Source organism: Lepidochelys kempii, chromosome 27, assembly GCF_965140265.1.
Source record: "Lepidochelys kempii isolate rLepKem1 chromosome 27, rLepKem1.hap2, whole genome shotgun sequence".
NCBI classification, from domain to species: Eukaryota; Metazoa; Chordata; order Testudines; family Cheloniidae; genus Lepidochelys; species Lepidochelys kempii.
The window spans coordinates 17,555,888-17,580,932 of record NC_133282.1 but is presented as its reverse complement, the minus strand read 5'-3'; the positions used below and the strand labels follow the sequence as shown (position 1 = coordinate 17,580,932).

Sequence of the window (25,045 nt, the reverse complement as noted above, 5' to 3'; positions counted from 1 at the left end):
GTCACCAAAACAAAACGCAAAATATTTCAGGAACTTGGAACCTTTGGGATGTGGAATAAAACAAGTGTGGCAGGGTCAGTGAAGAGGGAATGAGTTGCTTGTCTCTCCTTTAAGCAATGTCTACACTAGGAAAAGAGGAGTGTTTTAACATGTTATCTAATGTCATCAAACACGTGTGAAAATCCCAGTATGGACAAGGCCAGGTCCTAGTTTAACACGTTAGCTGGTCATGGTAAGTCCTATTGGGGAAGCTTCCCTGGCAAATAGCAAAGATCTGGCTTGGCTAGATTGGATTTCCTTACCAGTTCTTGACAGTAATGGCTGAGAGGTATTCTATAGAAACTAATGTTTGTGCTCTTGCAAAGGGAGGTGCTTTCTTCACTGACAAATTTAAAAAAGTCTGCCCTACTTTGCTGTTGTGATTGCTCCTTCCTGACCCTGGTGTAGCGTCTAACCAAAAAGCACATTGCAGGTAGCTGCAAGTCCTGGTTCTGACTGTTTTACTGATCTCATCTAAAGATGTAAATGTTTTCAGGCATGAGCTTGCCTGGTCTAATTAGCTTGTCAAACTTCAGTTGAATGTCACATTAATTTTGGAATCTGAAAGTGCTGGGGAAATGTTTCAGGTTAGGCATGTAAGCTGGTAGCTGGAATAGAATTAGGTTTTGTATGATCCTTCTCATTCTCTGAGTATCTGAAAGTGCTTTGCAGTAAGAAATAAGCTATGGTAGTGAAGGGTGCAGGTAGTCAGCAGTCATACATGACACAGGAGTTGTTGGACTTCTCTTCACTGTCTTATGTGCTTGTTGTGTGGCTTTGGGGAGACATGGACCTGCCTTCCCAAAGTGCTTTGGGATCTGTGGATGGAAAGCATAAGTAGTAAATGCTTCTTAGTAGACAAGGGCATTAGGACCCATTTAGTGAGGGAACAGCATTAGCTGGGTGATGTGGGTTATTGGCCTCTCTCCTTGGAAAGTGCTCCTAATGTATCTTCTGTCCTTCAGAGCAGTTTCAAAAAGACCAGAGAACTGATCTTCTGTTGCAAGTATTCTCCACTGTCTAGGTTTTTGCCTCATGCCCGTCACCTTAGTATCTGAGGATCTCTAGGGCAGGGATCACCTATGACCAATCTGTAAAGCATCAGTGGTACTGCATAAATAGCCTTGGTTGAAATGGAATCCGTGATTTTGTCCTAGGATGGTCTAGTGCTCCCCACTGAAACCTACTGATACTACAGGTGTTTACAGAATAAAACACTCCTGTGTCTGCAGAGCAGGAATTTCCTTTTCAGCACTCAGACCTCTTTTGAAACAAGCACATAAGTGACAAATGCAGTTCTAGCTTTGAAGTTTAATACGCAGCCTAGGAATATTGCTGTGCTCTTGTCTGAAATCTCGTTGACAAACAGACCTCCCACTTCTCTTGTGTAGGAATAATGTATATTTCATAAACTGCTGGGCTGGGGAAACAGTCCTCAGACACAAAGATGTTTCTAATTAGATGGAGGTTTGAAATATCTTTCTAAATCTGCCATCCCTGATTAGTTTTTCTGCAGATTCTGTCAGGCCTTTAGGCATTTCATAATGCTTCAGTCATTGTTCTGAAATCATTTCTACAGAAAGGGCAGGGGGCGTGGCATTCAATCTGAAACTCTTAATACAGATGTTGTCTACAGATGTGTTTGCATCATTAGCCCCAGTGCACTGAGAGTTTTGGCTTCTCAGTACTTAAACCAAATGTGTCTCAAGGTTCTCTTCAGGATGTTGAGTGAGAGACTTTGGTTTCTGCCCACTCCTGAGGCAGGATGGACAGCCAGGTGAAAGTGATCTGGGTTGCTAAATGTTTTTTGAATATTCCACACCTGGTTGACCAAAGCCATTACCCATGAACAGCTGTAAAAATAAATACAAATTGGGCCTGAGATGTTGAGGCAGCATGGCCCTGGGAGGGAGAGGGGGGGATACTGGTCTAGGAACTGAAACTAGAACCCTGGTTCTACTGTGACCAAGGGCAAGTTGCTTCAACCCTGCCTCAGTTTCCCAACTTTGCCTTCCCCTTGTAAAGTGCCTTGAGATCTCTGGATGAAAAATATTGCTGGTGTTTGGCAGCAAGCAGTGGCGGGGGTGGGAGACCATTTCCAGCTCCGGAAAGATAATTCTTTCTCCAGCTACGCAATGAAATTGGAAAGGGTGAACTCTGCTCAAGTTTTTTTCTAGTGCACTGAAGACAAATGAGACTTGTTAACAGATGAGTGTGGCTGTTGTGAATTCTTTGAAGGCTCATTCGGTTTTGGAAAAAACTAAATTTCCTAATTAGGATCCGCATATGTCAATTGCATCATTTTGCTAGCAAACTTGTATAAGAAGCGTTCCCCTGCCCTTCTTTTGTGGAAAGTGCCTAGCTGGCAGAGGGGAGATGGGGGGTGGAAGGGGGAAGCTGTATAGCTTTCTGCGGGTGTCACATCTGTCTGCGGCTGCTATATCGGGAATGTGGAGCCATGCTGCCTTTGGACTCTGTTGCTTTGTGGCATTGACTTACTAGGGCATATCACGGCATGAAGTGCATTTGCTTAACTGGTGGTAAAAAGACCTTTGGCCAATTTAAACAGCTGCCTAGTAATCACTCTGACACGCAGGCAGGGCACTAGTGGCAAACCATTAACTTGCTCGGACAGGCTGGGCGTTGACTGGTGTTGGTTATAATTTCTTATGAAACATCTGAACTCTGCAGATGTAATGCGGTTGAATATAGAAATGAAGTTAGGACCCCAAATCCTTTTGTTTTCTCCCTCTTGAATGCCTTTCTTGGCTGTAAAATGGGGAGTGCACTACAGAAATACTGTATTTTTCTCGCCATTATCCAAGCTGGAAATAGCACGAGTGCCTCAAAGCCTAAATTTAAAGCCTGCAATTATTGTGATCTTAGGGAGCTATTTGTTCATAGATTTTATTACTTTTAAAAAGCTATCTTCTCCAGATGGAGTTACTGTGATTAATTGTATTGTTTTGGAGTCACGGGCAGCTCAAGCAAGCATGCCAGAATCTCCTATTCATGGGCAAATGGCAAGTTCTCTCATCTGTCCCACTGATATTTCCAACAAGAACAAACGGGCATTAATGAGAGAATCTGAGCATGTAGAGTTTCTGTTCCTGAGGTTTGATGTTGGTTTCCTTAAATGAAAGTGGGACAGTTGTGGCAATTCTCTGAAGGGACCCGTGTCTACTGATTACCTGTTTTTGGCATCTGAAGCACAAAGGCTCAGGCTGTGTAGAGGAAAGCCCAATACATGCATGGGGGTGCCTGTTCTGAGCTAAAGCCATTATGAGCTTGTAACCACAGAAGAACCCTTTGGTGGGGTTTGTAGGACTGACTTCTACCAGAGCTCCTGCAGAGTTGTGGGGTGATCTGTGGTACATTTATTAGCATGCCTGTAGATTCCTTTGTTGGGTTTGAATTGCTTTCTCTAACGTTTTCACCTTAAGAATAAATGTGCTTGCTTAGAAAGAGCTGTGTGGTAACTTACAGCTGCGGGTGATTACTATTCTCAAGCTCCGAAAAACGTAAACAACAAAGTGTAAATGCTGTACTGGTTAGACAATTTGGTTTGCTGGGGATATCACAGTGTTGGTGGGGAACTGTACAGCCAGGACAAATCTCTGACCAGCAGTGAGAGAGATGACGGTCTCTGCCTGAGAGAAGCGATGGCTGGGTGTCCTTGCTGGACCACGGAGGGAGACTGTTTTGTCACAGTGTAGGGCAACTGCACCTCTATTAATGCCCACTGAGACATACTAAGATGCATTCTCGTGACCTTAATGACCGAGAGAAATACACTCTCCAAGGTGCCCATCCAGGTTTTTAGAGTGTCTGCCAGCATGGTGTCAAGCACTGAGCCAAGTGCTATTGCTTGTTTCCTTCTGATAAAACTCACCGAGGACAGCTGAGTTCAGCTACTGCTGATTTCTCCAGGAAATGTGACTGGTGAGAAGGAAGCTGAGCCCTGTGCTGTAGCGCCAACGGTGATTTCCTGCACCAGAAGCTGTGTCCCCAGGAGAAGACCCAGCTTCTCCTGCCAACGAGAGAACATCCTCTTACGCAGAAAGGGTTGCTATTAAACTTTAAAATCAAATGCCTTTCCTATCGAGGAGCACAGATGGCTCATCCTGATCCTACACAAGGAGTAGCGCTGAATGTGGTTTCGAAGAGGCTGTGGGAAATGCCAGGTCTATTGTGCATCTAGGGGTAATCCCCGAAGGCTGCCTTCGGGACTGAGGGATACAGCCTTATGGTGCTCTGTGCAAATGGAGGAAGAGGCGACCCCTGCCCCAAAGAGCTTAGTCTGCCACATCTTGGAGGAGATGGGGAGCACTTGAAAGCTAGGTGACTGAGGGGTTGACAGGAACACGCTTTGTTAGTGGCATCTTTATTTTTAATTGCCTTTGTTTTAAACCCCTGCCTAAAACTTGCCCCTTTGCTATGTTTTTGAATGAATCCTAGCCATGTTATATTTCTGTATACCACTAACCCCCTAACCTCTTCTGTTTAGTTTCAACCCTTGCCTTTTGCTATTAAATATCTAACCCTAGCCTTTCTATGCTGCTCCGTGTAGAAGAAGGATACGCTTGTGGTTAAGAGTATGGACTGGGACTCGAGAGCTCTGGTTTAATTTCCTGCCTCTGCCAAACCCTCCCTGTGGTGTGCACGGGCAAATTGCTTGATGTCTGTCTCTGTCCCCTGACTGTGCAATGGGGTAGATCTTTCCTCTGTCTATTTCTGCCTCGATTAGAAGTTCCTTTGGGCAGGGTCTCTGTTCTGTGTCTGAGCAACACCTAGCTCAAAGGGATCTTTTGGTGTTGCCATAGGACAGTTCTGCAGGTCTCCAGACTTCGATGTACCTAGAACATGTTTGGATGGGGGTTCTAGTGGAGGCAGCATATCTGATACTTGGATCTTGTCTCCACGACTAATTTCAGCTGGGCTTGTAATTGAGCATGGATGGGTCTAAATCCAGCTGTGTCCCTGCCCACCTCGAGACTAGGAGTTGGTGGCCTAAGCTGGCGCATGGTTGTCTTTCTGCAGCTGGTCTGGCATGCTTCTTTCCACCGCAGTGTAGCTGGACAGCCCCTCCCTCCCTTGTGCTTCTGTAACTGCTTTGTCTGATACTCTTGCCAGCTCTCTGTGGCAGGACAGGGTATGATGCCAGCAGCCCATGGGGCAGCTCTGTGTCCTGCTGGGCATTCCACATGTACCGAGGCACTGTTGGCTGGCCATGCTTTCCCAGAATGCCCTGGTACAGCACTTGTAGCTGCATAGTAGGTGTGGACGCACAAATGCGTTTCATCTGTTCTTGTGCAACAGAAGCTGCGGTGTGCATCACCAGAACTCAGTGTAACTGGGGCAGAGTGTTGCAAGTGTCTTTGGTGGACAGCTGAAGAGGGGACCGCCTCGAACATCACACCATGGAGTTTTGAAGATGAGGTGCATTTCCTCCGGGGGGTGTCACGTCTGCTCCCAGGGTTTTGGCTGGCTGCTTCTCTGTGCCTAACTAGCCTCTCCACTTACATGCTGACGGTTGGGCCCCATATTTGTTTTCGGGGATGTTGGGAAGTCCCCAAGCACAGCTGACTGGCTTGGAAGAGCTGGTTTGCGTCCAGGGATTCTCTCTGGTTTATATCAACAAAGCTGATGTCTTTCCCAAACATCTTGTTAATGGGAAAGCAGGTCAAGGGGCGGGGAAAGGGCTTAACACAGAAGCATACACGTTTAATGTAATTTTGCCTCTAGTTATTCTGATGTAGTAATTATCAGAGCCTTTGGATTTTGCTATTAATAATGGGGCATGCATGTGCTATTACAACCAATGAGACTGGTCCCTGTTGACTCTTAACCTTGGGGAGGGTGATGCTGCTGTCAAAGTGAAGATGCAGTAATGGGGTGGCTTCAGGTTCTTAACCTGGGAAGAGAGAGTGTGGGATGGGAGGAAAATAGAGGGAAAGGGAGTGGCTTCCCTTTTTTTACACGTTGAACAGCAAAAATATATTAGCAGGCTTATGAGAGCCCACGTGGTGCAACAGGTTTGGCCTGCAAGGGCAATGGAATAGTTATGATTCAAAAATGGAAACTTCTGCAGTGACCTCTTTCAGCCAAACATACCTTCGGAAGTGGCTGACAGAAGGGTGTGGGAGGGTGCTGTGCGTGGTGTTCTCAAAGAATATGTGCATGCTTCTAGTGTGTCAGTCACCTTGGCGCTCTGTAAAATTGCTAAAGATTCCTTGGACCTTCCCATTGGGAAAATAATTGGCATTTCTTTATGCGCACGTGGTAGAGTGGAATCAGGTTAGCTGACTGGGGTCTAACCAGCTCCCTGTGGTGAAAGGCCTGCTGATTGGTCTAAAGCAGCAGTGTCCAATAGAAATTCAATGCTAGCCACACTTGAGCTTTTGAATTTTTCTTATTATCCACATTATAAAAAAGCCACATGCATTAGCCACAATTCAATAGCCTATTTGCCACATGTGGCTAGTGGCAAACGTATTGGACACCGCTGGTCTAAAGATTGCCCTGATACAGTATTGAGGGTGAATGTAGCTGACTTGTTTCATGATTGCCCATTGTCCCCTGCTACAGCAGTACTTAGCCCACGTTGCATGCAGGCCAAGAGGCCAGGTTTGACTGGTGTCCCAGTCAGCTGTGATTGCAGGAGTGCTTTCCCTGCTGCATGGGAGGTGCTGCCGAGTGTGTGTATACCAACCATGTCCCGCCCCACCCCACCCAGTGTTGTCAGGAGTCCCTGCCTTCCAAGCAGTGGTGGCAGGAAAGAACATGCATAACACTCCACCCTCCCCCCAGATTGGGTGGAGCAGGGAGAGGGCATGTAAAGTGGAGTTTCTCAGCCACTCAAGGATGGCCCATGTGAGGGTGTTCCATGGTTACAGCACTGCACATGTCAGGGCATCGCACCCTATTACTGCATGTCTCCCTGACTCTCCATTTTAGGATAAACCGGGGGAGTAGCACGTAGGGGCAGGAAGGTGACTTTTACCTCTGCCTATGGCATTGGTGAGACTGCTGCTGGAATATTGCGTCCAGTTCTGTTCACGTTTTATAGGATGCTGATGGAGAGGCTGCTGAAAAGAGCCACAAAAATGATTTGAGGTCTAGAGAAAATGCCTTCCAGTGAGACTTAAAGAGCTCAATCTGTTTAGCTGATCAAAAAGAAGGTGATTTAGAGTAATAGAAGTATCTTCATGGGAAGAAAACACCAAGTAGTAATGGGGTCTCTAACCTAGCAAAGAAAGGTAGAACAAGAACTGATGGCTGGAAGTTGAAGTCAGTTAGAAATTGGGCACAGATTTTTTTCAGTGCAGGTGATTAACCATTGGAACAAACTGCCAAGGGCAGTGGTGAGTTCTTAATCTCTTGATGTCTTCAAATCCAGCCTGGATGCCTTTCTAGAAGAGGCTTTAACCAAACACAAATGAATGCATTATTGTGCTCAGTAACTGGGGGAAATATAATGTCCTCTGAAAAACGAGCCCCTCAGTCTTGGATCATTTAATGGTCCTTCTGGCTTTGGCATCTCTGAAATGTCTCTTCATGGCTGAGTTACTCACTGCTTCCAAGGCTTAATCCAATGGAAAATATCAGCATGAGACACAATAGAACAGGCCGATCGGCTGCTTGTGTTAAGCATACCCACGAGTACATATGGTGGTGAGATAATGCCCTGAGCTGCATGCTGTCTGGCAGATGCTGGCTCCCTGGCCTTCCCTTATGTGGGGCTTTTGCTTCCGTGTGGCAGAAAGCAGAACAACTTGCAGCAGGTAAGGAAAACATGCAAACAGCTAGCACGGTGGTGGCCCAACAAATGGCCATTTCAGCTCACCATTTGCTGTGTACCTATAATAACCAGACTTCAGCAAGAGACCTAAAGGAGGCGGGTGTGTCTCAAACAGCTTGCAGGAGGATCGTGTACTCCACTTGCTGGGGGAAGATAATTGTAATGACCAGCACTGTGCATATTCTTAGAAGGGGAGAGTAGTGGAAGCTATTAATACGTAACACCTTGTCATCGTATGATAGGAGGTGCTGAAATATTACAGCCTGAACTTGACTTGAGTGTGTGGGGTTGTCAATAACTATTAACTTGGGTAAAGCCAAGGCACTTCCAGGGTTTGGAGAATGCATTCATCTCTTGCATCTGTTCTTGTGAGCTCTACTGATGGAGAGCTGCAACCAAACAAAACAAGTAACTGCAGAGAAACACGCAGTTTGGAGGGTGCCTCTTGGTTTGAGCTGAGATTTGTGTGAAGGAATGCATGAGAAATGCACACACCACTGTGTGCATGAGAGAGGATGCTTTGTAGTAGCCTTGTATCAACAGTTTTGGAAATGACCTTTGCCTTCCAGTGATGGCATTTAAAAATTACTATTTTGTAATAACCTCCTCCAGTCAGCTGGCCCGTCTCCAGAGGCCCCTTCCCATCTTTCTGGGCAACTCGGAATGACGTTATCCAAGAGCCTGTTGATCGTTGTTCATCTACCTGACATGGGAAGCTGGGGGAATGGTTCCAGTACAGTATGAACATGCCAGGAGAACAGAGGAATTCATTTCCTTTGTTTGCATAGATGATAAGGACAGAGCTAGCAGAGTGGGGGATGGGGAGGGAGGGAGTGAATCGTGTTTTGCTATTTCAGCTTTCTTTTAAAAGATCACTGCTCCGTAACACACGAGTCTCCTGCTCATTAAAGGTCCCTCCGCTCCCTTTGAATTCCTCAACTTTCCTTCCATGTCAAGCCTCCGTTGAAATGATTTAAGCTACCGAAGGTCTGACTCTTTATATATTTAATGCTTTTATTTTTCATTGATGCTGGTGGAATCTTGAAAAGCTGTGCTCTCTCTCTCCCTCCCCCATCCTTGTTTCTCCTTCTGGGAAGGGACCCCTTTCATAACCTCAGCAACTAGTCTTTTATAGAGCACTGCATTTGCTGTGCCTTCCATCTGAGCTTCATTAGCTGTAAATTATTGCAGTTATTGTAAACTTTTATAAATTATAAATTATTGTAAATTTTTTTAGGAGGAAAAGCAGTTTTGACCTGCTCCTGCAGTTAACCCAATCTCTGCCTTAGAGAGTGGCATAGGAAGGTGTGGACAGGGCCTGGACATGCTTCTTGACCCCCTTACAAAGCAATATGGGCTCCATTCAGACCTTGCAGATCACCTTAGAACTTAGGCAGTGCTTTAGGGCCACAGTTTTAAAAGTACTTAGGTCCCTGGGCACTTCTGAAAATTCCACCAGAGCTCATGGAGTTGGGCATGTCGTGGGATAACACCCATGGGAGTTGGGCACCTAGGCACTTTTGAAAACCCCACTAGGTACCTGTCTGCATCTTTAGGCACTTATATACAGCCCTTAGACACTTACCCCTTGGAGGGAGGTGTGGAGAGATTGTGTTAAGTGGCGTTCCAGGGCCACAGATGCTGTCATGAGATCCCAAAGGTTTCCTGGCATCTATACCTCACACAGAGGATTTGACTGGTGCTCCAGTCGGGGTTGCTTTACGTGCTTTTGGGACACCTTCAAGGCCAAATTGTATCCCTGATTATTTGCTGCAAAGTTAGGGTTCATTGCAGGACAAAACATGTCCTGTTTTTAATCCCCTGTTGTGGTTAGTAAGGTGTGAATGCAAAGACCTGCTGGAGACCTCTCCCACTGCTGTGGGCTGAGGAAGGGGATGGCAGGCCAGGCCAGGCCACATGAAGTCGGAAATGCTGGAGGGGCTCATGGATTCAGGACTGCCCTGAGTCAATCCTTGGCATTGTGATGGGCAGAGTGGGTGGTGCCCCCAAATGTGAGTGGATTCAGTGGGGGGGTGTGTGTGTGTAAGGTCAGACAGGCTGAGATATGGGCTTAGCACTAAGAAGAAATTGCTTTCTGTCTAATACTTCCCCTGTTGTGTGAGGGGAGGAGATAATCAGGTGTGATAGACTCATCTGACCTCTGGGGCCTACAGATCACCTCCAGGAAGTGTGTGAATTAGACATGTAAAGCCCTCTGCAGGTTGGGATTTGGGCTATGACTGACTGTGTGAACATGAAAAGGAGTACTTGTGGCACCTTAGAGACTAACCAATTTATTTGAGCATGAGCTTTCGTGAGCTACAGCTCACTTAAGTGAGCTGTAGCTCACGAAAGCTCATGCTCAAATAAATTGGTTAGTCTCTAAGGTGCCACAAGTACTCCTTTTCTTTTTGCGAATACAGACTAACACGGCTGTTCCTCTGAAACCTGTGTGAACATGGAGTTAAAAGGGAAACTCTTCTCCTTACCCTAGGTGTGGCACTGTTCCTGAGGGCTCTAGAGACCAGCACTTGTCTATAGCATCTTTCTCTCTTCCCTACTTTCTGTACCTCAAGTGTTATCTAATTTGCTGGTGGGAGGATTTGAGATCACCTGCCTTAAAATCTGTGCCTCTTGCTACATGTGTTTGTCAAGCTGCCTTAAATGCCTCTTTTAAAGGCCTGAGTATCTAATTGCATTTGCTCAGGCTCATCCCACTTGTGCCTCACTGTGAACAATGCGATTCCTGAATGGGGAGAGCAACAGCCCTTCTGACCTTTTGTTCTCTCCCGGAAAATGGAGGGGCTGCTCCTTTGCCTGTTCCCTCCCTCGCTCCTTCTGTAGGGGAGGGCAGCTGGCTTTGGGTTTGTTCTCTATGTAGAATGTCAAATGAAATCCTAAAAACTCCCAAGTGTGGGGAAACTGGGGGGGCTCCCCCCTCTTAACACCATCTTACCCAAAGGTGTGTTTAAAGTTACTGGCCTGCCTCTGAAGGGTAGTGCTTTAGGATGCTCAATGTCAACACTTTTAGTTTGAAATCTATTAAAAATTCTAAGCACAAAGTAAGATTTCTAAAGTGTAACTAGACTGTCTGGTTATGGCAGGGTAACCCTCAAACACCATGGCTCTTCAGCCTCCAAGTGGAGCAGATGCTTAGCAGGATTCTCTGTGTTGTCCAAGGGGTTAATGTAATATCCCTGAGCTTCATTTAACCTATTTTAGTGGTTAGATAGTGCTCTGGTAAGCCCTATGTTCTTAGACTCGCATCCTTTTAACTGGAGCTGGCAGTTCTGGCTTTCAACATTGGCCTGTGATTTGAAAGGAGGGGGGGTAGAATGTGGTCTCGCACTCCAGTATGGGGGCACAGTGTCCTCTTGTTGTGCCTTGATATGCATAGCTCCTACCCTTCAGTCCTGCACCACCCCCTCCTCCCGCCCATGAGAAGCTGGCTGAGTGATTTGAGCCTGACAACTGGAAGTGTCATGACCAGGAGCTGAGCATCTCTGGGGATAGGTTGTTTTTTATGCAACAATATTTACGGCTTCCCTGCTGCTTTTTTGGGGTCACTCAACAGTAAATCAGTTTAAAGTTGGAACTCTAATAAAGATTCTGCTGCCTGCTCGGCACAAAGAAAGGCAAGTTTATCTCAGGGAGCAAAAGGAAAGGGCCAGACGCAGGCATTCGAGCTGCAAATAGATGCATATTTATTGGAGACTTCCTTGTCAGACGTTATCTGTGCAAAGATGAAGCTGTCTGGATGTAGATCAAATAACTTTGGAGATATGAGGCTTCTAGTCTCTCTCTTTCCAGCTGTAGCTTCCTCTGCTCCTTGTCAGGATTCTTAACTCCTTGACTCCAGGATTGTAGCAGGAAAGAATTAAACCTTTTTAAAAAAGTCATTGCTCTTGGGGAGCAGATGGCTAAACCATCTAGCCTGACCTGATACTTGGTTCTGTTTTGACACTCTTGTGCCCTTAAATAAACTTTGCACATCTAGTTTCATGTCCTCCCGACATGCGCATGGAATTGGCCAGTCTGGAATCTCCATGGTTTTCAGCTGTCAGTAAATGCCTGACTGTGGAAGTGAAACCCAGTTCACTAGAGTTGCTTACTCCCAAAAGTGTTGGCGGTGGCATGTTCCATAAAAACTTTCAGGGCTAGAAACGGTCACACCAGTTTAATAGTCAGTGGTTCCACCAGCTTTTAGAGAGTTCCCCACTGCCTGTACAAATATTTGGCTGCTTCATAGAGTTCAGTTGGTCATATATTGGGCAGTGACTTTGCCTGAATTCCTGAATGTGCAGAGTGGTATTTTCCCATGCCTCTTAGGGAGCAGCCTTGTGCCTCAGTGAGCTGCTGTACCTTGGATACCAAAGTGTACTCTCCCCATCAGGTGCTTGCTGTTGGGGAAACGGCACATGCTGATGGTTTGGTTGGAATGGGGAGCACTGTTTGTCCTATCAGCATAGCAATAGCCCTTGTAACTGCAAGCCAAACACTTACAGTTGAAAAGGCACAGGTTAGCCCTAGCTTCTCCGCAGTAATTACACTGAATCAGTTCAGTAGGGTAGTATCTTGTGTGACTGTTGAATCTTTCTGGTGATCAAGCTAGGTGACACTCCGTCCACTTCCATTCCACCCTCTGCATTGGCATCTGGATTTTTCTTAACTTTTGACAGATTTCTAGAAAGAAGCATGCTTGGGGCAGTGTGGCTGCTGCTGTCCCCTTTGAGGATGTGGAACCGTCCAATAGATCATCTCAGCTTCTTGGATAGTCTCCCAGCATCTTCCTTGGTTCCAAGGTCACAAGTATAGCGCTCGCTGCAGCTCTGTCCCCTCTGACTGCACGCCTCGCGCCATGACTTCTGGTATGGAATCGTGGAATTCTTCCATTCTGAGACCGGGTGTTGAGCTGCAGCATCCTTCTGTATCAATCAAGCTTAACCAGCAGCTCTGACTGGGTATGGCACCCATGGTTCTGCCCTTCTGGAGTCTGGGACCAGTGGTAGATAGTGACTAGCAGCCTTCTTAAACCCAAGTGTTAAATCTGTAACAGTAGGAGTAAGGAGGTAGGGAGGGGAAAAAAGGTCTTAAACTGTCTATATGCAGGACTCTTCCCAGAGGCATTGCCATCCTCTAGTGGAGACCCAAAGGAAGCTTCTCTGTCCCAGGTGCCTATAGCTTTGGGGTCTAGGACAGATATTGGTCCCTTTCCCCGTAACTTCCTTTCCCTGGTTGAGGGTGTGTCCTTTTAAATCTTGCTGGGTTTTTGTTCTCCTGTGTTCCCAGGCTTGGGCCCCTCCCTGGACAGACTAGTGGGGTGAGGGGGGAGCTCAGCAGATGGTCAGAGTAGACCATCAAAGGGAATATCTCTTGTGATGTCCCATAAGTGTTGGTAGATGAGCGGCTATCTCGAGCCATTGTTCTGCTTCCTGTTTTTTACCAGCTGCCTGCTATTAAACTAAACCAACGTATTCATGCAGTAAACCCCAATGACCCGGTCAATGCACAGAGATGCCACAGTGTGATCTGGTCCCCATCTGTACTGCGTTCAGTGGGTGCTGTTTGCACCCGTCAAGACAGCTGCACAGGGTCATTGTCTAGGAGGTGGTAGCTTAGCAGGTGTGGCTCCTCCTGTCTGGATATCTCCAGCTCCTGTGCTGACACAACAAAGGGTGCGAAGCTGCATTAGAGTTGAGTGGCAAGTCCATGTCTAGAGCTCCTGCCAGCAGAGCACTTCCAAAGTGATGGATGGGAGTGTGCTGCATATTACTCTCCTGGACTCCATTAAAGGAGCAGGGCTTGACCTTCACATGGTCTCCTGGGAGAGATCTGGTGTCCGCTGCTGTAGCTACTAATAGAATGGGAAAACTCCCCCCCCGCCCCTCATAATAAGCATTTCCTGTTGGCTTTTCATGCTACACCACCCCACAAGCATAGGGAGCAGCCTAGCAGATACCTGGATCATGGGTTTTTTTTAAACAGATGAGTCCTGATATAATGACCCTGTCTCTGAATGCAGAAGTTTTTGGTGGCAGACTTGGTTTCTGCTTGTTACAGGGAAGGAGGACCTTGTTCCTTGTGTGGTGGTCTGTCTGTGCTCCACTTTCCCTGAAGGCCCCTGCAATGCTGCCAACGCAGAGTTCAAAACTCACGAGTCTGACCCCCAAAATCATGAGACTTCAATCTTGTTAAAATTTGCCTTCTGGTTATGATGCCTTCAGGGCCACATTTTCAAACTGTCCTCCACAGCAACAGGGCTAAGCACTTCAAGAGTGGAGGAGACTGTAAAAAGGGACGGAGAGACTTTTTCCATTAGACCATATGAACTGGAACCATAAACTCACTGAACATTTAAATCCCACCCAATGAGGGTAAATCCATCCTCATCATCGTATCCACTCATTATACTCCACACCTGAACATAGCCATTATATGAACAACATATTCCCATATCTCAGTGTCTGTACTTTGATCCGTTAAACTTTTACCCCCAATTGGGGAGAGTGCAGATTATGTATTCCTTACGTCACCCGTTCCTAAACCGAATTTCGCACCCCTTGATAATCTGTACCTTATTCCCTGATAACCAGAAATTTGTATGCTTTAAACTCTGTACCATTTTCTTTTTACTTCAACATCATCTTAATAAAATTGAATCTGTTCCCATGGCTTTAAGGTGAATACCAGGCTGAGTGTTAGCACTACTGGTCACTGCATGGGTCCTCTGGTCACATCTCGCTTCAGCTCCACTTGCTGCCTGCCCTCCAGTCTTCCTGCAAATTCTCTTGCTCTTTCCAAATCCGAGCGGGGCGTTTGTGGTATTGGAAACCCTTTTATGTAAAGGCTTCAGAGTAGCAGCTGTGTTGGTCTGTATTCGCAAAAAGAACAGGAGGATTTGTGGCACCTTAGAGACTAACAAATGTATTTGAGCATAAGCTTTCGTGGGCTACAGCCCTCTTCATCGGATGCATTCAGCTCACAAAAGCTTATGCTCAGATAAATTTGTTAGTCTCGAAGTTGCCACAAGTACTCCTGTTATGTACAGACCAGTTAACCTAATCTCTGTTTATATGCCTGCATGCTGTAGGTCAGCTTTCGTCTAGTGATGACCAAGGGCATTGTTTTCATGATGGCTAATTCTCTCCCACGAGACCTCTTCAGAGCTAATATCCTGGGGAAAGGATTCTCTTTGACTCGGAAGGCATGGAGAGAAACTCTGTATTTGCTGCGTTGGAGTAGGAAGCCAAGTAGCTGGTATGGCTGGCGTGATGCAGAGCAGCCTGGCACCAAAAGAAATTTTCAAGGCTGAGCAAAGGTTTTGCATGTCATTTGCTCTACAGAAGACTGCCTGGATGCATTGTTACCTTGTTCTCTGCTCTGATTGCAGCTGCGCAGAGCATACCTTCGCTCTGCTTGTGTCTCTGCTCTCAACAGGGTGAAGACTCAGGCATCCTTTCTTCCAGTCCCTCCAAATTACTGGCCCAAGCCACACGAGGGACCACCTCTGCTGCAGCAGCGGTTAGGTATCTCTGCAGTGGTGGGCACTGTTGACTACCCACTTGGCATGTTGCCTGCAACTGGGAGGCCAGAATAACATGTATCTTGCTGCCTTCAGAATGAATTTCACTAGCTTTCCTGTGCTAAACCCCCTGATCTGACAAGGGGACAGAGCTGGATTCTCCTCTGGGGCTCTTAGGTCCCACAATGCACTGACACCGTGGGGAGCACAGCAGAAACACACAGAATAGATAGTTCCTGGAGCAGCTGACATTTTCCGAGCCCTTAGTCAAACAGCGACATTCTCTTTCCGCTAGCTCAGTTGCCTAGAGGTGCACTTGCTGCAGGCTCAGTCCTTGTTTGAGCTGTGCTACTTCCTAACCCTACAGAGACACTTCTCAAGGTGCAAAGGATCAGGCTTATTACTAGCTCGCTCCGTGCCTCTGACCAGAGGCTGCCAGGTGAGTTGAATTGTGGCTTTTTTTTATTTTGTAGCGTGGATGAAACTCTGGAGAAAACTAGGTCAAAGTACAAACACGATCTCCACTTGCAAGGCTCTTTGTTGCATTAAGGTACTTCATTTGTTCTCGCTCCTACAATAAAAAGGTTAAAATCCCCTTTCATATTTCCAGTGCAGCTCTGAACTGAATAAAACCTGCTTCCTTCCTCATCCCCATCCCCAGAAAGGTGAGTAGGAGCAGGAAAGTCTTTTCTCCTGTTCCCCAAGGGAGATGCGTGCTCAGTCAGAATAATACTAATTCCTAACTGAATACACTTGCAAGGAATTCCAGAAAGGCCATGCTATAAACAATAACATCTTGTAGTGTACAGTTTTCCCAGCTGTCTCCCTTGCCCTTCATCTGTTATCGCCTAGCAGGGCTCTCCTGGCCAACGGCCCTGTCATGATCTCTGGCCCCTCTGTTCCAGTGGCATGCAAACCAGTAGAATCATAGAATAGAACTGCCCCTGCAACTCTTCCCACCTTTCACGAAGCTGCTCTGTGTTTGGGCAGTGCTGCACTCCAGCTGCTTGCCTTTAACTCTGTCCTGTAATGGAGCTGGGCAGTTGCAAGACTGGGTCTGGCGTATTCTGAAGCCTCATGGTGAGTGCTGTGAAGGAATGGAAGAAAGCTGGTGCCCGAAGTCTTAATCTGGGAAACCCTCGTCGGGCTACTCTCAAAGAGATTGGTGCCTTAGCCGACATAATTTGCCTGCACTTCTGAGTGGCTAGCTGTATTGTGGGACTAGAGATGCTGTGTCACAGGGGCATTGGCTTGCCCACTATTTGTAGAAGTCTCTTAGAGCAGATAGTCATGTGCAGTGCCTTGAAAATTGTTTTCCTGTTCGCAGCCAAAACTTATCCGGCACAGCTCATTTAAGCTTGTAAAACGCCCCGGCCTAGCTTTTGATTTGTAAGCTTAAATGATTGCCACCTACACTGGAAAAACTACGGCAGCTCATGCATTATGCAGAGCTGTGTGAGCAGACAGTGTTCCAGCCGAACCCAGGCATGCTTGGAAAATAAGTGGCTGTCAAACTCCTTCATCTCTCAGAGCAGCAGTTACTGTCCAGTATATGCTCAGTCTTTCTGTAACCAGCCCTTTCTCATAGTTCGTGCACTCACAAAACCTGCTTCTTCTGCTGGCCTCTGATTGGACATCCTCCAGCAGCCCTGCTCATGCTGTGCGTTACTGGAGGGAGGCAGATGGTCTGGTTCCCCTCAGGGTTACACCTGGCCTTGGGGGGGAACTCATTTTTCTTTAAATAGAAAATTGCCCCTCTTTAGCAAAACCTGAATTTCAATGCAGAGTTAACATTCATTGGGGCATCTGATGAAGTGGGGTTTAGCCCACGAAAGCTTATGCTCAAATAAATTTGTTAGTCTCTAAGTTGCCACAAGTACTCCATTTCTTTTTTGCAGATGCAGACTGATACAGACTAATACGGCTACCACTCTGAAACTGGCAGTGATTGCACCCATTCATAGTCCTTCCATAGGCTCCAGTCAGCCCTTCTTGGACCTCTTCGGCTTCCAGTTCCATGTCTCAAGTACCATCCACTTACATTTTGCTTCCTCATCTTGTCTGTAAGGTCCTTGGTTGAGATTTTCAAAGTAGGTAAAGGGATTGAGACACCTCTTCAATCAATCCTACTGAAAGGTGTTTAAATCTCCTAAACTGCTATGAAAAATCTCTCCCCTTGACTCCACTGTTCTCTCTGACCCACCGTCCTTTGTGTGTGTGTGTGTACATGTACCCAGCCAGTTTAGGAACACTTACTTTCTGGGGTCTTGGCCCCATATGCTTATGACTATCTCCTCCCTCTGTTGGTGGTCTCTGCTTTGGGATAACATGCAGGTTACACACGTAAATTCTGTTCCTCATTGTGGCTCAGACTCTCTGTGGCACTGTGTGATTCACCTCACCTCCCTGCTACTTTCCCTATTACTCAGACCTACCTCACTGAGGCATGAGAGAAGATTTGAGAAGTGCTAAGTGTTTCCTATCCCCTTTCCCACCCAGGTGCTTATATTTAGATACCCCCAGTTCTCTGTCCAAATTACAAAACTTCCGTCTGCTCAGCTATAAAGAAAGCTACTCCTGCTGTCTGGTGCCCTGGGATCTAGCAGTATTCTTTTTGGGAACTGACCAAGCTGTGAAACAGAAGTGGGTCGATACTCACTCCAGGACTTGTTAACTCCCTTGCTTTTATTGTGGCTTAAAGGCCAGCCTCCCCGTGGCAGGGAAAGTACTCACCTGGGGGAGCGACCAGGGCTGTGTATTTGGGGCTGTCTCGAATGACTCCCTGTTCCAGTCACCTTGCCGACCATAGAGGGGCGTGCATGCGGTGACATGGAATTGGTAGCAAGCCTCACCCTGAGATGAGCTCTGCAGGTGCCCTTCCATAACAAGTAGTGACTTTAGGACAATGTCATTTGTCTCTGGATACTGCTCAGTGACTTGTTCTGAGGGTCTCCTGGCTGCCACTGCTTTGCTTGTTGTCCCCTTGACAGATGGCTGTCAGCCTGCAACTTGCATCCCGCCCACCTGACGCTGCAAAGAGAATTGTTCTTCACAAATATTGGCCCAGTTTTCAGACTGACCCTTTGTATTTGCGTACCCAGCAATTTAAGTTCACTTCGTTTACAGATGCCAGAAGAGGGACAGAAGTATCTCAGACCTACCAGGATAACAAGAGATGTGGGCTGAATTGCTGAATGTAAGACCAGTCTCTTTTTAGCACTGAGTCTGCGATCGACTCTGGCCTTTTTCTGGAAATGTTGATCCGTGCTTACCTTCGTTAACAGCTCACTGACAACTGAATGCTTTTGTGTGGTGTGGAGACCACGTCCTATATTCTACTTGACCCCAGTGCTTTGCATTAGTTCAACCCCGATCTCCACCCTGTCCAGCATACCCTGTTGACACGTGATGGGGAGTAAATAGCTTGAGCAGCTTCCATTAGTGGTTCTCTTTGCCTTTTTTACTACCGCATAAGCATGCATTATGCACAAGCCATTAAAGTTGTAACCTAACCAGTAAATACAATTACAACTTTATAGCTTAAAATTACAGACAAAGAGTAGAACACTGCCCTTAAAATGTACATAGGATAGTCACGGGGGACTAGGTTGAAAATGATGAGCGGGCATGTTTGTATGCTAGCTTTGTGTGGATTTCAGGGATCTAGTAGACTTTCATAGCACTAAACTGGTGAGATTTAATTTTCGGTGTGGTTCACCTATTTTATAGGTGGGGAAACTGAGGTGCATAAGTGCAGTGACTTGTCCAAATTCAATCGGAGGCAGAGCTGGGACTAGAACCCAGATTTCCTGACCATTGTTCTAACTCTGCTAGGCAACCTTTGGGCTCCTCTTTGAATTCTTTCCCTGTGTTGGCTTGTCTGAATGCATTGCCAGGCCCTGGGTCTGATTTGCTCTCTCTTGAACATGGCTCTTGCTGTTCATTACAGCACAGGGCTGCCTGGTAACTGTGGGTGGTGCTCAGACATGTGTTCACCAAGCCCTTGCAGGAAAAGCAACCTTCTCGGTTACGAATCCTGAGCAGACCTCATCCCGACGCAGCAAGGTGCAATCCCCCTCTGCCCTATAAAATATAAAATCCTCCCAATGCCCTGACTCAGACGTAAGACGTGCCACTAAGTCAGCTGGCCGAGGGAAATGGGGGTCAGGGTTGGACTAACTTCTGCCAGCTCAGGCACTGAAATGGGTTAAGGCTGCATTGTAGCTTTTGCGGGCTGGGCTGTCCCATGAAGTAGCTTGGCTTGGGTCTGTTCCTGGGTGGAGGGGAGCAGTCCGCCTAGAGCTCTCCTGGTCCAGCTCCTTCCACGCATGACTCAGAGTATTGGTGGAAGGTGGTAATTAAACCTCTCCTTTGGAAATGCATGTGGCTGCCTCTACCAGTCCTCCCTGCTCTTATCAAGTCTGAAACTGTGACTCATCCCTCCCTTCCTGACTTGTTGTGACTCCGGGTCTGGGTCACAGGCAATGCGGAGGGTGGACTATGGCTCTTCTGCTCTCTAAGGTCCCTGCAAACCTTGAATGGGAATGAAGTCCGAGTGGAGCCTGGCATGGCCATAAAAGGCAGCTCTCCTGGCTCCATGGGTCAGCCTGGGTCACTCCTGATCTGAGCATTGTTCTGAGCAACCTCCCCTCTCCCCAGAGAGCAGAAAGGTTCCTTTGAGGGGGTAGATGGCAAGTGGGGGATGGATGCCCTTCCATCTGCTAGTGTTAGAATCTCCACCCTGGATGCCTCCATACAGGTGGGACTGGGGAAATGCATAGCAGCAGGGAATGACCTCCATTGTCTCCTAGTGCAAACCACACCAGGCTCTTTCCTGGAAAGCTTCTGCTGTGTTTACCCAAGCTGTCCCCAGGGCAGGGCCATGTTTGGAGCCATCTGTGGCATAGGCTGCTTTTCTCAAATAATCCCCTGAGTGCATAAACACATGCTGATGCTGGGGATAAGCAGCCCCCTGTAGAAGCATTGAGTGCTTTAGTGGAACTGTGCAGATATGGGGAAAGTGAGGCACAGAGCTTGTCTGACACAAGCTGGAAGCAGGCAGGGTTAGAGCTGCCCTTTCTACCAGCCAGCTGTGCTCCAGCCCCTTGAGCTTTGTCACCCGTACACCCTCTGGGGTGGGTCTGGGGAATAGCTCTGCAAAACGAAGCCCTGCTCTCAGTACAAAGGCTGGGGCTATAATCAGGCCTGTCAAGAGAAATTTGTGTACCGGGTACGTCCGGTTTGGTGGAGCCCTCCCATTTCACCCCAGTTGCAGAGGTTTTGGGGCCCCAGTACAATTGATCCCTCCCACCCCAAATCAGCCCTGGCTATAATGTACTCCACTTGCTTTGGAGAAGCCAAACTCTGGTGCAAGCCAACATGCAGTCCAGACAGTAAGCAGCAAGCTCTTTGCTGTCTGCTCAGCTCTCTTGCCCGAATTCTTAAGCCTGGCACTCCTGCTTGCGATCCTATGCTGCCTGCTACTGCCGCCCGCTGGCAAGGTGGGTCTCAGAGAGCTACTCAGTGGGGTGAGGCTGGCAGGGCTGGGCAGGGAGGAGGCCAAGCATTACTCAGTTCCTTGTGGTATTGCCCCAGAAGCGTTCGGTGCTTTCCAGGTGAGCAGGATAGCGTCCTCCCTCCATATGCAGACAGGGCTGGGGTCTGTGGCTTACTGCTTATCAGTTTGGAGCTCTCTGGGCAGAAACACCCCCCACCCCCAGTCCTGAGGACCATAGGGATGGCTCCATTAGGGAGTTTCGCTTGTGCCCAATGGGAAGGAGGCAAGTGACTCTGGAATAGGCCTTGTTAGCATCCGGACATGGCTGTGCTGGGGTGGGGAGGCTGAGAAACCTGCTTTACCACCTGCAGTACCCCGCCTCCCTCCACATGCTGCCAAGTCCTCGGCAATAGCAACGCAGCTGGATTCCAGAGATTCCAGAACTCCTTCCTCGAGGTCTGGATGTTGCTTGGAATCGGGACCCCCTCCTGTTTTCTGTGGACCTTAGGTGCCTGTTGGGATTAGAGGGTCACTTTCTCCCCAGTCTGAGAGGGGCACAGGGCAGCCGCTCTGCTGGTGTGAATACAAGTCTGGGCGGTCAGCTCCAAGATAAGTAGCTGTTGGTACCTCTTGGCGTTCTGCTCAATGCACAGCTGGGTGGAGCAGAATCAAATGCCAGCTGGAGCTTTAAATAAAGAGAAAAGCTTGGTTAAAGTAGGGTAAACATGGCTTGCAAGGAAGCGCACTTCCTTATTGAGCTGGCTGAGCATGCGTGGCCTCTGTGTGTGTCGGCTGTAGGCTTGGTTGGCCCACAGCACCAGTCCTGGCTTTATTAACCTCATGGGACTGTCTCTGAGAGGAAGCAGGTTCCATCTTAGGTCAATGGCTGAATGACTGGGCTGTGCTAAGATAGCCACTGGCTTCATGGAGCAAACAAGCGTTCCCCCTCCGAGCTGGACAGAGACCCACCAACTCACTGGGTGTAGGCCAAGCAGCTGTTAGTCTAACTTAGCTGCTAGCAGCACGTGCCAGATTCAAACCAGTGACCTAGAGGTGAAAGCTCCATATCCTCTTCCCAAGCCTCTGAGCTGCCAAGTCTTTTCTGAAAGCAGCCGTTCAGGTGACTAAAGAGATCAGTCTTGCCCCTGGCTCCCCGTGTTTCCATTGTTTCGCCAGGTTCTCTCGGGAATGCATCCTTCCTGTCTGCCAGGGTCTGGAGGAACCCCCTACCCAAAGAGCTACCATGATTAACTGGCATTCCTATCCTGGGTGTATCTGCACCCAGCTGCAGCTGTTCTTCTACATTAACTCCTTAGTGCAATGGAGTCTCTGTTAGTAGCACAGGCTGCAAATGCAGCATACAGACTGTGCATCCAAGCCTCATGCTGCCAATGTCCAGTGGCTCTTTGCTTGCTTGCTCTGTGTCTCTCTAAATACCTCTGCAGCAGCTGTCTGCTCTCCTGGATATGGAGGGCTTGTGGCACTTTAGAGACTAACAAATTTATTTGAGCCTAAGCTTTCGTGAGCTACAGCTCACTTCATCTGTGGGGGTCGTGGGGCTGAGTCTGAAGTGAATCCTGAGCAGCCTGACCTCAAGTCTGTGTGGAACCTTCTGAGGCTGTGCAGGGGGGGTGCGGGCGGGCAGGGAGTATACCTGAACAAAGAGCATTTCCACTGTCTGAAAGGCTGGATTCCCCCTTCACACCTGGCAGAAATGCTGGAATCAGTCCCCAGAGTGCTGACAGCCATGGGGAGGCTCAAGGGATTCCTACCCTGATCTAGGTTCCTTGTGGCTGTCCCCACCTTAATGTCTGAGCGGTATGGGCTGGAATCTGGCACTCCCTTGTGAGCCACTCCTTCTAGCAGCATGGGGCGGTGGCTGCTTGGGCGGGAGCGCTTGGCGTCTCCTCCCCCAGGGGCTGAGCCGGCTGCTGTCAGCCCCAGGAAGGAGAGTGGTGATCGAGCCTGGCTCTCCTGTATGGTAGTCTGGAGGAGACTCTGCAGAGCTGTTTCCATTCAAATCCCATCACTAGGGGTGTAAGTGATCTTGCCTGGAGGTGCCGATACTCTGCTTATTGCATCCTGGTAAGTACCTGCCCTGGGACGGCACTACCTGTTCTCCTGCACGTCTCTTCTTCGGCACAGATACAGCAGCTTGTCTTAGCTCTGGGTCCAGTGCCCGGTCAGAGGGTGTTTCGCTGGGACAGGCTAGTGTGCCTTGCCTTATTTTTAGGCACACTCAAGCTGTTCCAGAAACCTCTCTGAAAAGCCTGTTTTTATTCTAAACTCCAAACCCTTGTGGCTGGCTTCAGCTTTCTGCCAGTTTGCCTATCCGGAAACGGCTCTTTAAAAAGCTCCTCTGTGCTTCCCGGAATAGCAGGGGATCTGTCCCTCGGCACGGGATGTTCTGGCACACGCCTTCAGGAACCGAGAATAACCCACCCCCTTCTGCAGCGAGTAATGGCCATGGGGAGCTGGAGCTTTAGTCAGGCTGCCTGTACCAGTCACAGCCTCCTTTCATGTCCCAACATGAGAGGCAAAGTGCTGAGCTGTGGGATTTGTCATCTTGGTTCATCCTTTCATCTCGGTAATAAGAAAACGGCAGATAGTGATCTCTGCATGTGTGGGAGGGTCATGGCGAGCAGCACTTAGCCACAGATGGTGCGTTAGCCTGGCTCTGCGAGGGGAGAGGGGGATTCTGGGCAGGAAAGCTGTCTGCTGGGATTCGGAATCTGGCTCAGTTTGGCCATGTGCTGGATGGAGGCTGTAACTTCCTTCCCCTTCTCCCTGCAGAGCAGCAATGGAGGTGATGAACATGATGGAGCAGCCGATCAAGGTGACAGAGTGGCAGCAGACCTACACCTACGACTCGGGCATACACTCTGGGGTGAACACCCAGGTGCCGTCGGTCAGCAGCAAATGCATCGGGGATGATGAGGACCTCTACGCCAAGCAGTATACCATCAAGACAACCACCTACAGAGAGGCGGGGGGCCAGGGCCTGGGCTCAGCAGCAGGTAGGGGACACAGATGGCCAGCATGTAAAGTTGGTGATGAGCAAACCAGACACTTGAATGGCGGTTGTGCAGAAATTGTAGTGCTCCATCCCAGCCTTTCTCCACCTCCCTCTCAAAATCTCCCATGTCCTATACTTAATCTGCCCCGCTCTGGATGCATCTTTGTAAATCCTTTGTCTTCTCCACGCCTGGGCTGTCACTGCAGCTTAAAACACCACGGCAGGGGAAGGTAAACTGTTTGGCAGCACATCTGAGTGCAGGAAGGATCTCATACAGAGAGGGTGTTTTGTGGCATAACCACATCTCTGATTCTGAGCTCAGTCTCCACGCATGCCTCAACAGCGCTTTAAGCTGTGTTTCCAAGATAGGAGCTGTTTGATCCCAGCTTAGTGATCAGCCACGTTTGCCTCTCAGTTACCTGGCTGCTTGGGGACAGTATGCAGTACTGTTCCTAGGTGTTACAGCTTGTTGCTTGCACAAAGTAGCTGGTGATGGTGCAACTCTGGCATGTCTGAAACAGAGGGGAAGAAAACCAGAAAAGTGTTCTCCTCCTCCCCTTTTTCCCTGCACCCCAAACACCTGCACGTCGTCAGCGGAGCCTGCCACAGCCAGAATGACAGCTCTCTTGGTTGCTACAATACCTGGGCTGGGGTGAGGAGAGACTGCTTCTGTGATGCTAACTAGAAGACACTGGCTCCGTTTCTCTCTAACTAGAGAGTGAGTCACTGAACTCCTACCTGCTAACGCTGGACTCGGTTCTGGTGGCTCTTTCCTGTATTTATCTCTGAGTAAAGGGATCCGATTACTGGCCCCAGAGGGTAAATCCCCTTCCCTGCAGAAGAGGTATAGTGCTGGCAGAGGAGGGGAAGCGAAAGGTATTTCCACACTACAGCAGCAAAGGTGCAGCTGTGCCGCTTTAGCCTAGGTATTTCTTGCATCCTCAGCAGGGGGTTTCCATCTTGGCAGGTAATCCACCTCTCCAAGGCTGTAGCTAGATGGAAGAATCCTTGTTCACAGCCCTGAGCGAAGTCACTAGGTTGACTTAAGTTCTAGGTGTAGACCAGGCCTTACAGTGGAGTAGCTCAGGCCCTACCCTGGTCCTGAGGCTGCTTCTAGGCAATGGTGTGATTTGGGGATATTCTGTCTGCCAGGAACTGGACCAAAGCCAC

The 25,045-nt window shown here is 48.3% G+C and overlaps 1 protein-coding gene across 5 annotated transcripts in view; it reads left to right on the top strand.

Annotated features, from left to right (window-relative positions):
- The window catches only part of JUP (junction plakoglobin), a 50,870-nt gene that overhangs the window by 9,524 nt on the left and 16,301 nt on the right, over nt 1-25,045 (top strand). For 3 of the 5 annotated variants that reach the window (XM_073326260.1, XM_073326261.1, XM_073326265.1), the window contains one exon: nt 23,653-23,876. In XM_073326260.1, the coding sequence (XP_073182361.1) occupies nt 23,660-23,876 (217 nt within the window). In that variant the 5' untranslated portion in view covers nt 23,653-23,659. Of the gene's footprint in view, nt 1-18,494; nt 18,559-22,841; nt 22,945-23,652; nt 23,877-25,045 lie in introns of those variants that run through there. The other 2 variants (XM_073326262.1, XM_073326264.1) reach the window with 2 other exon arrangements.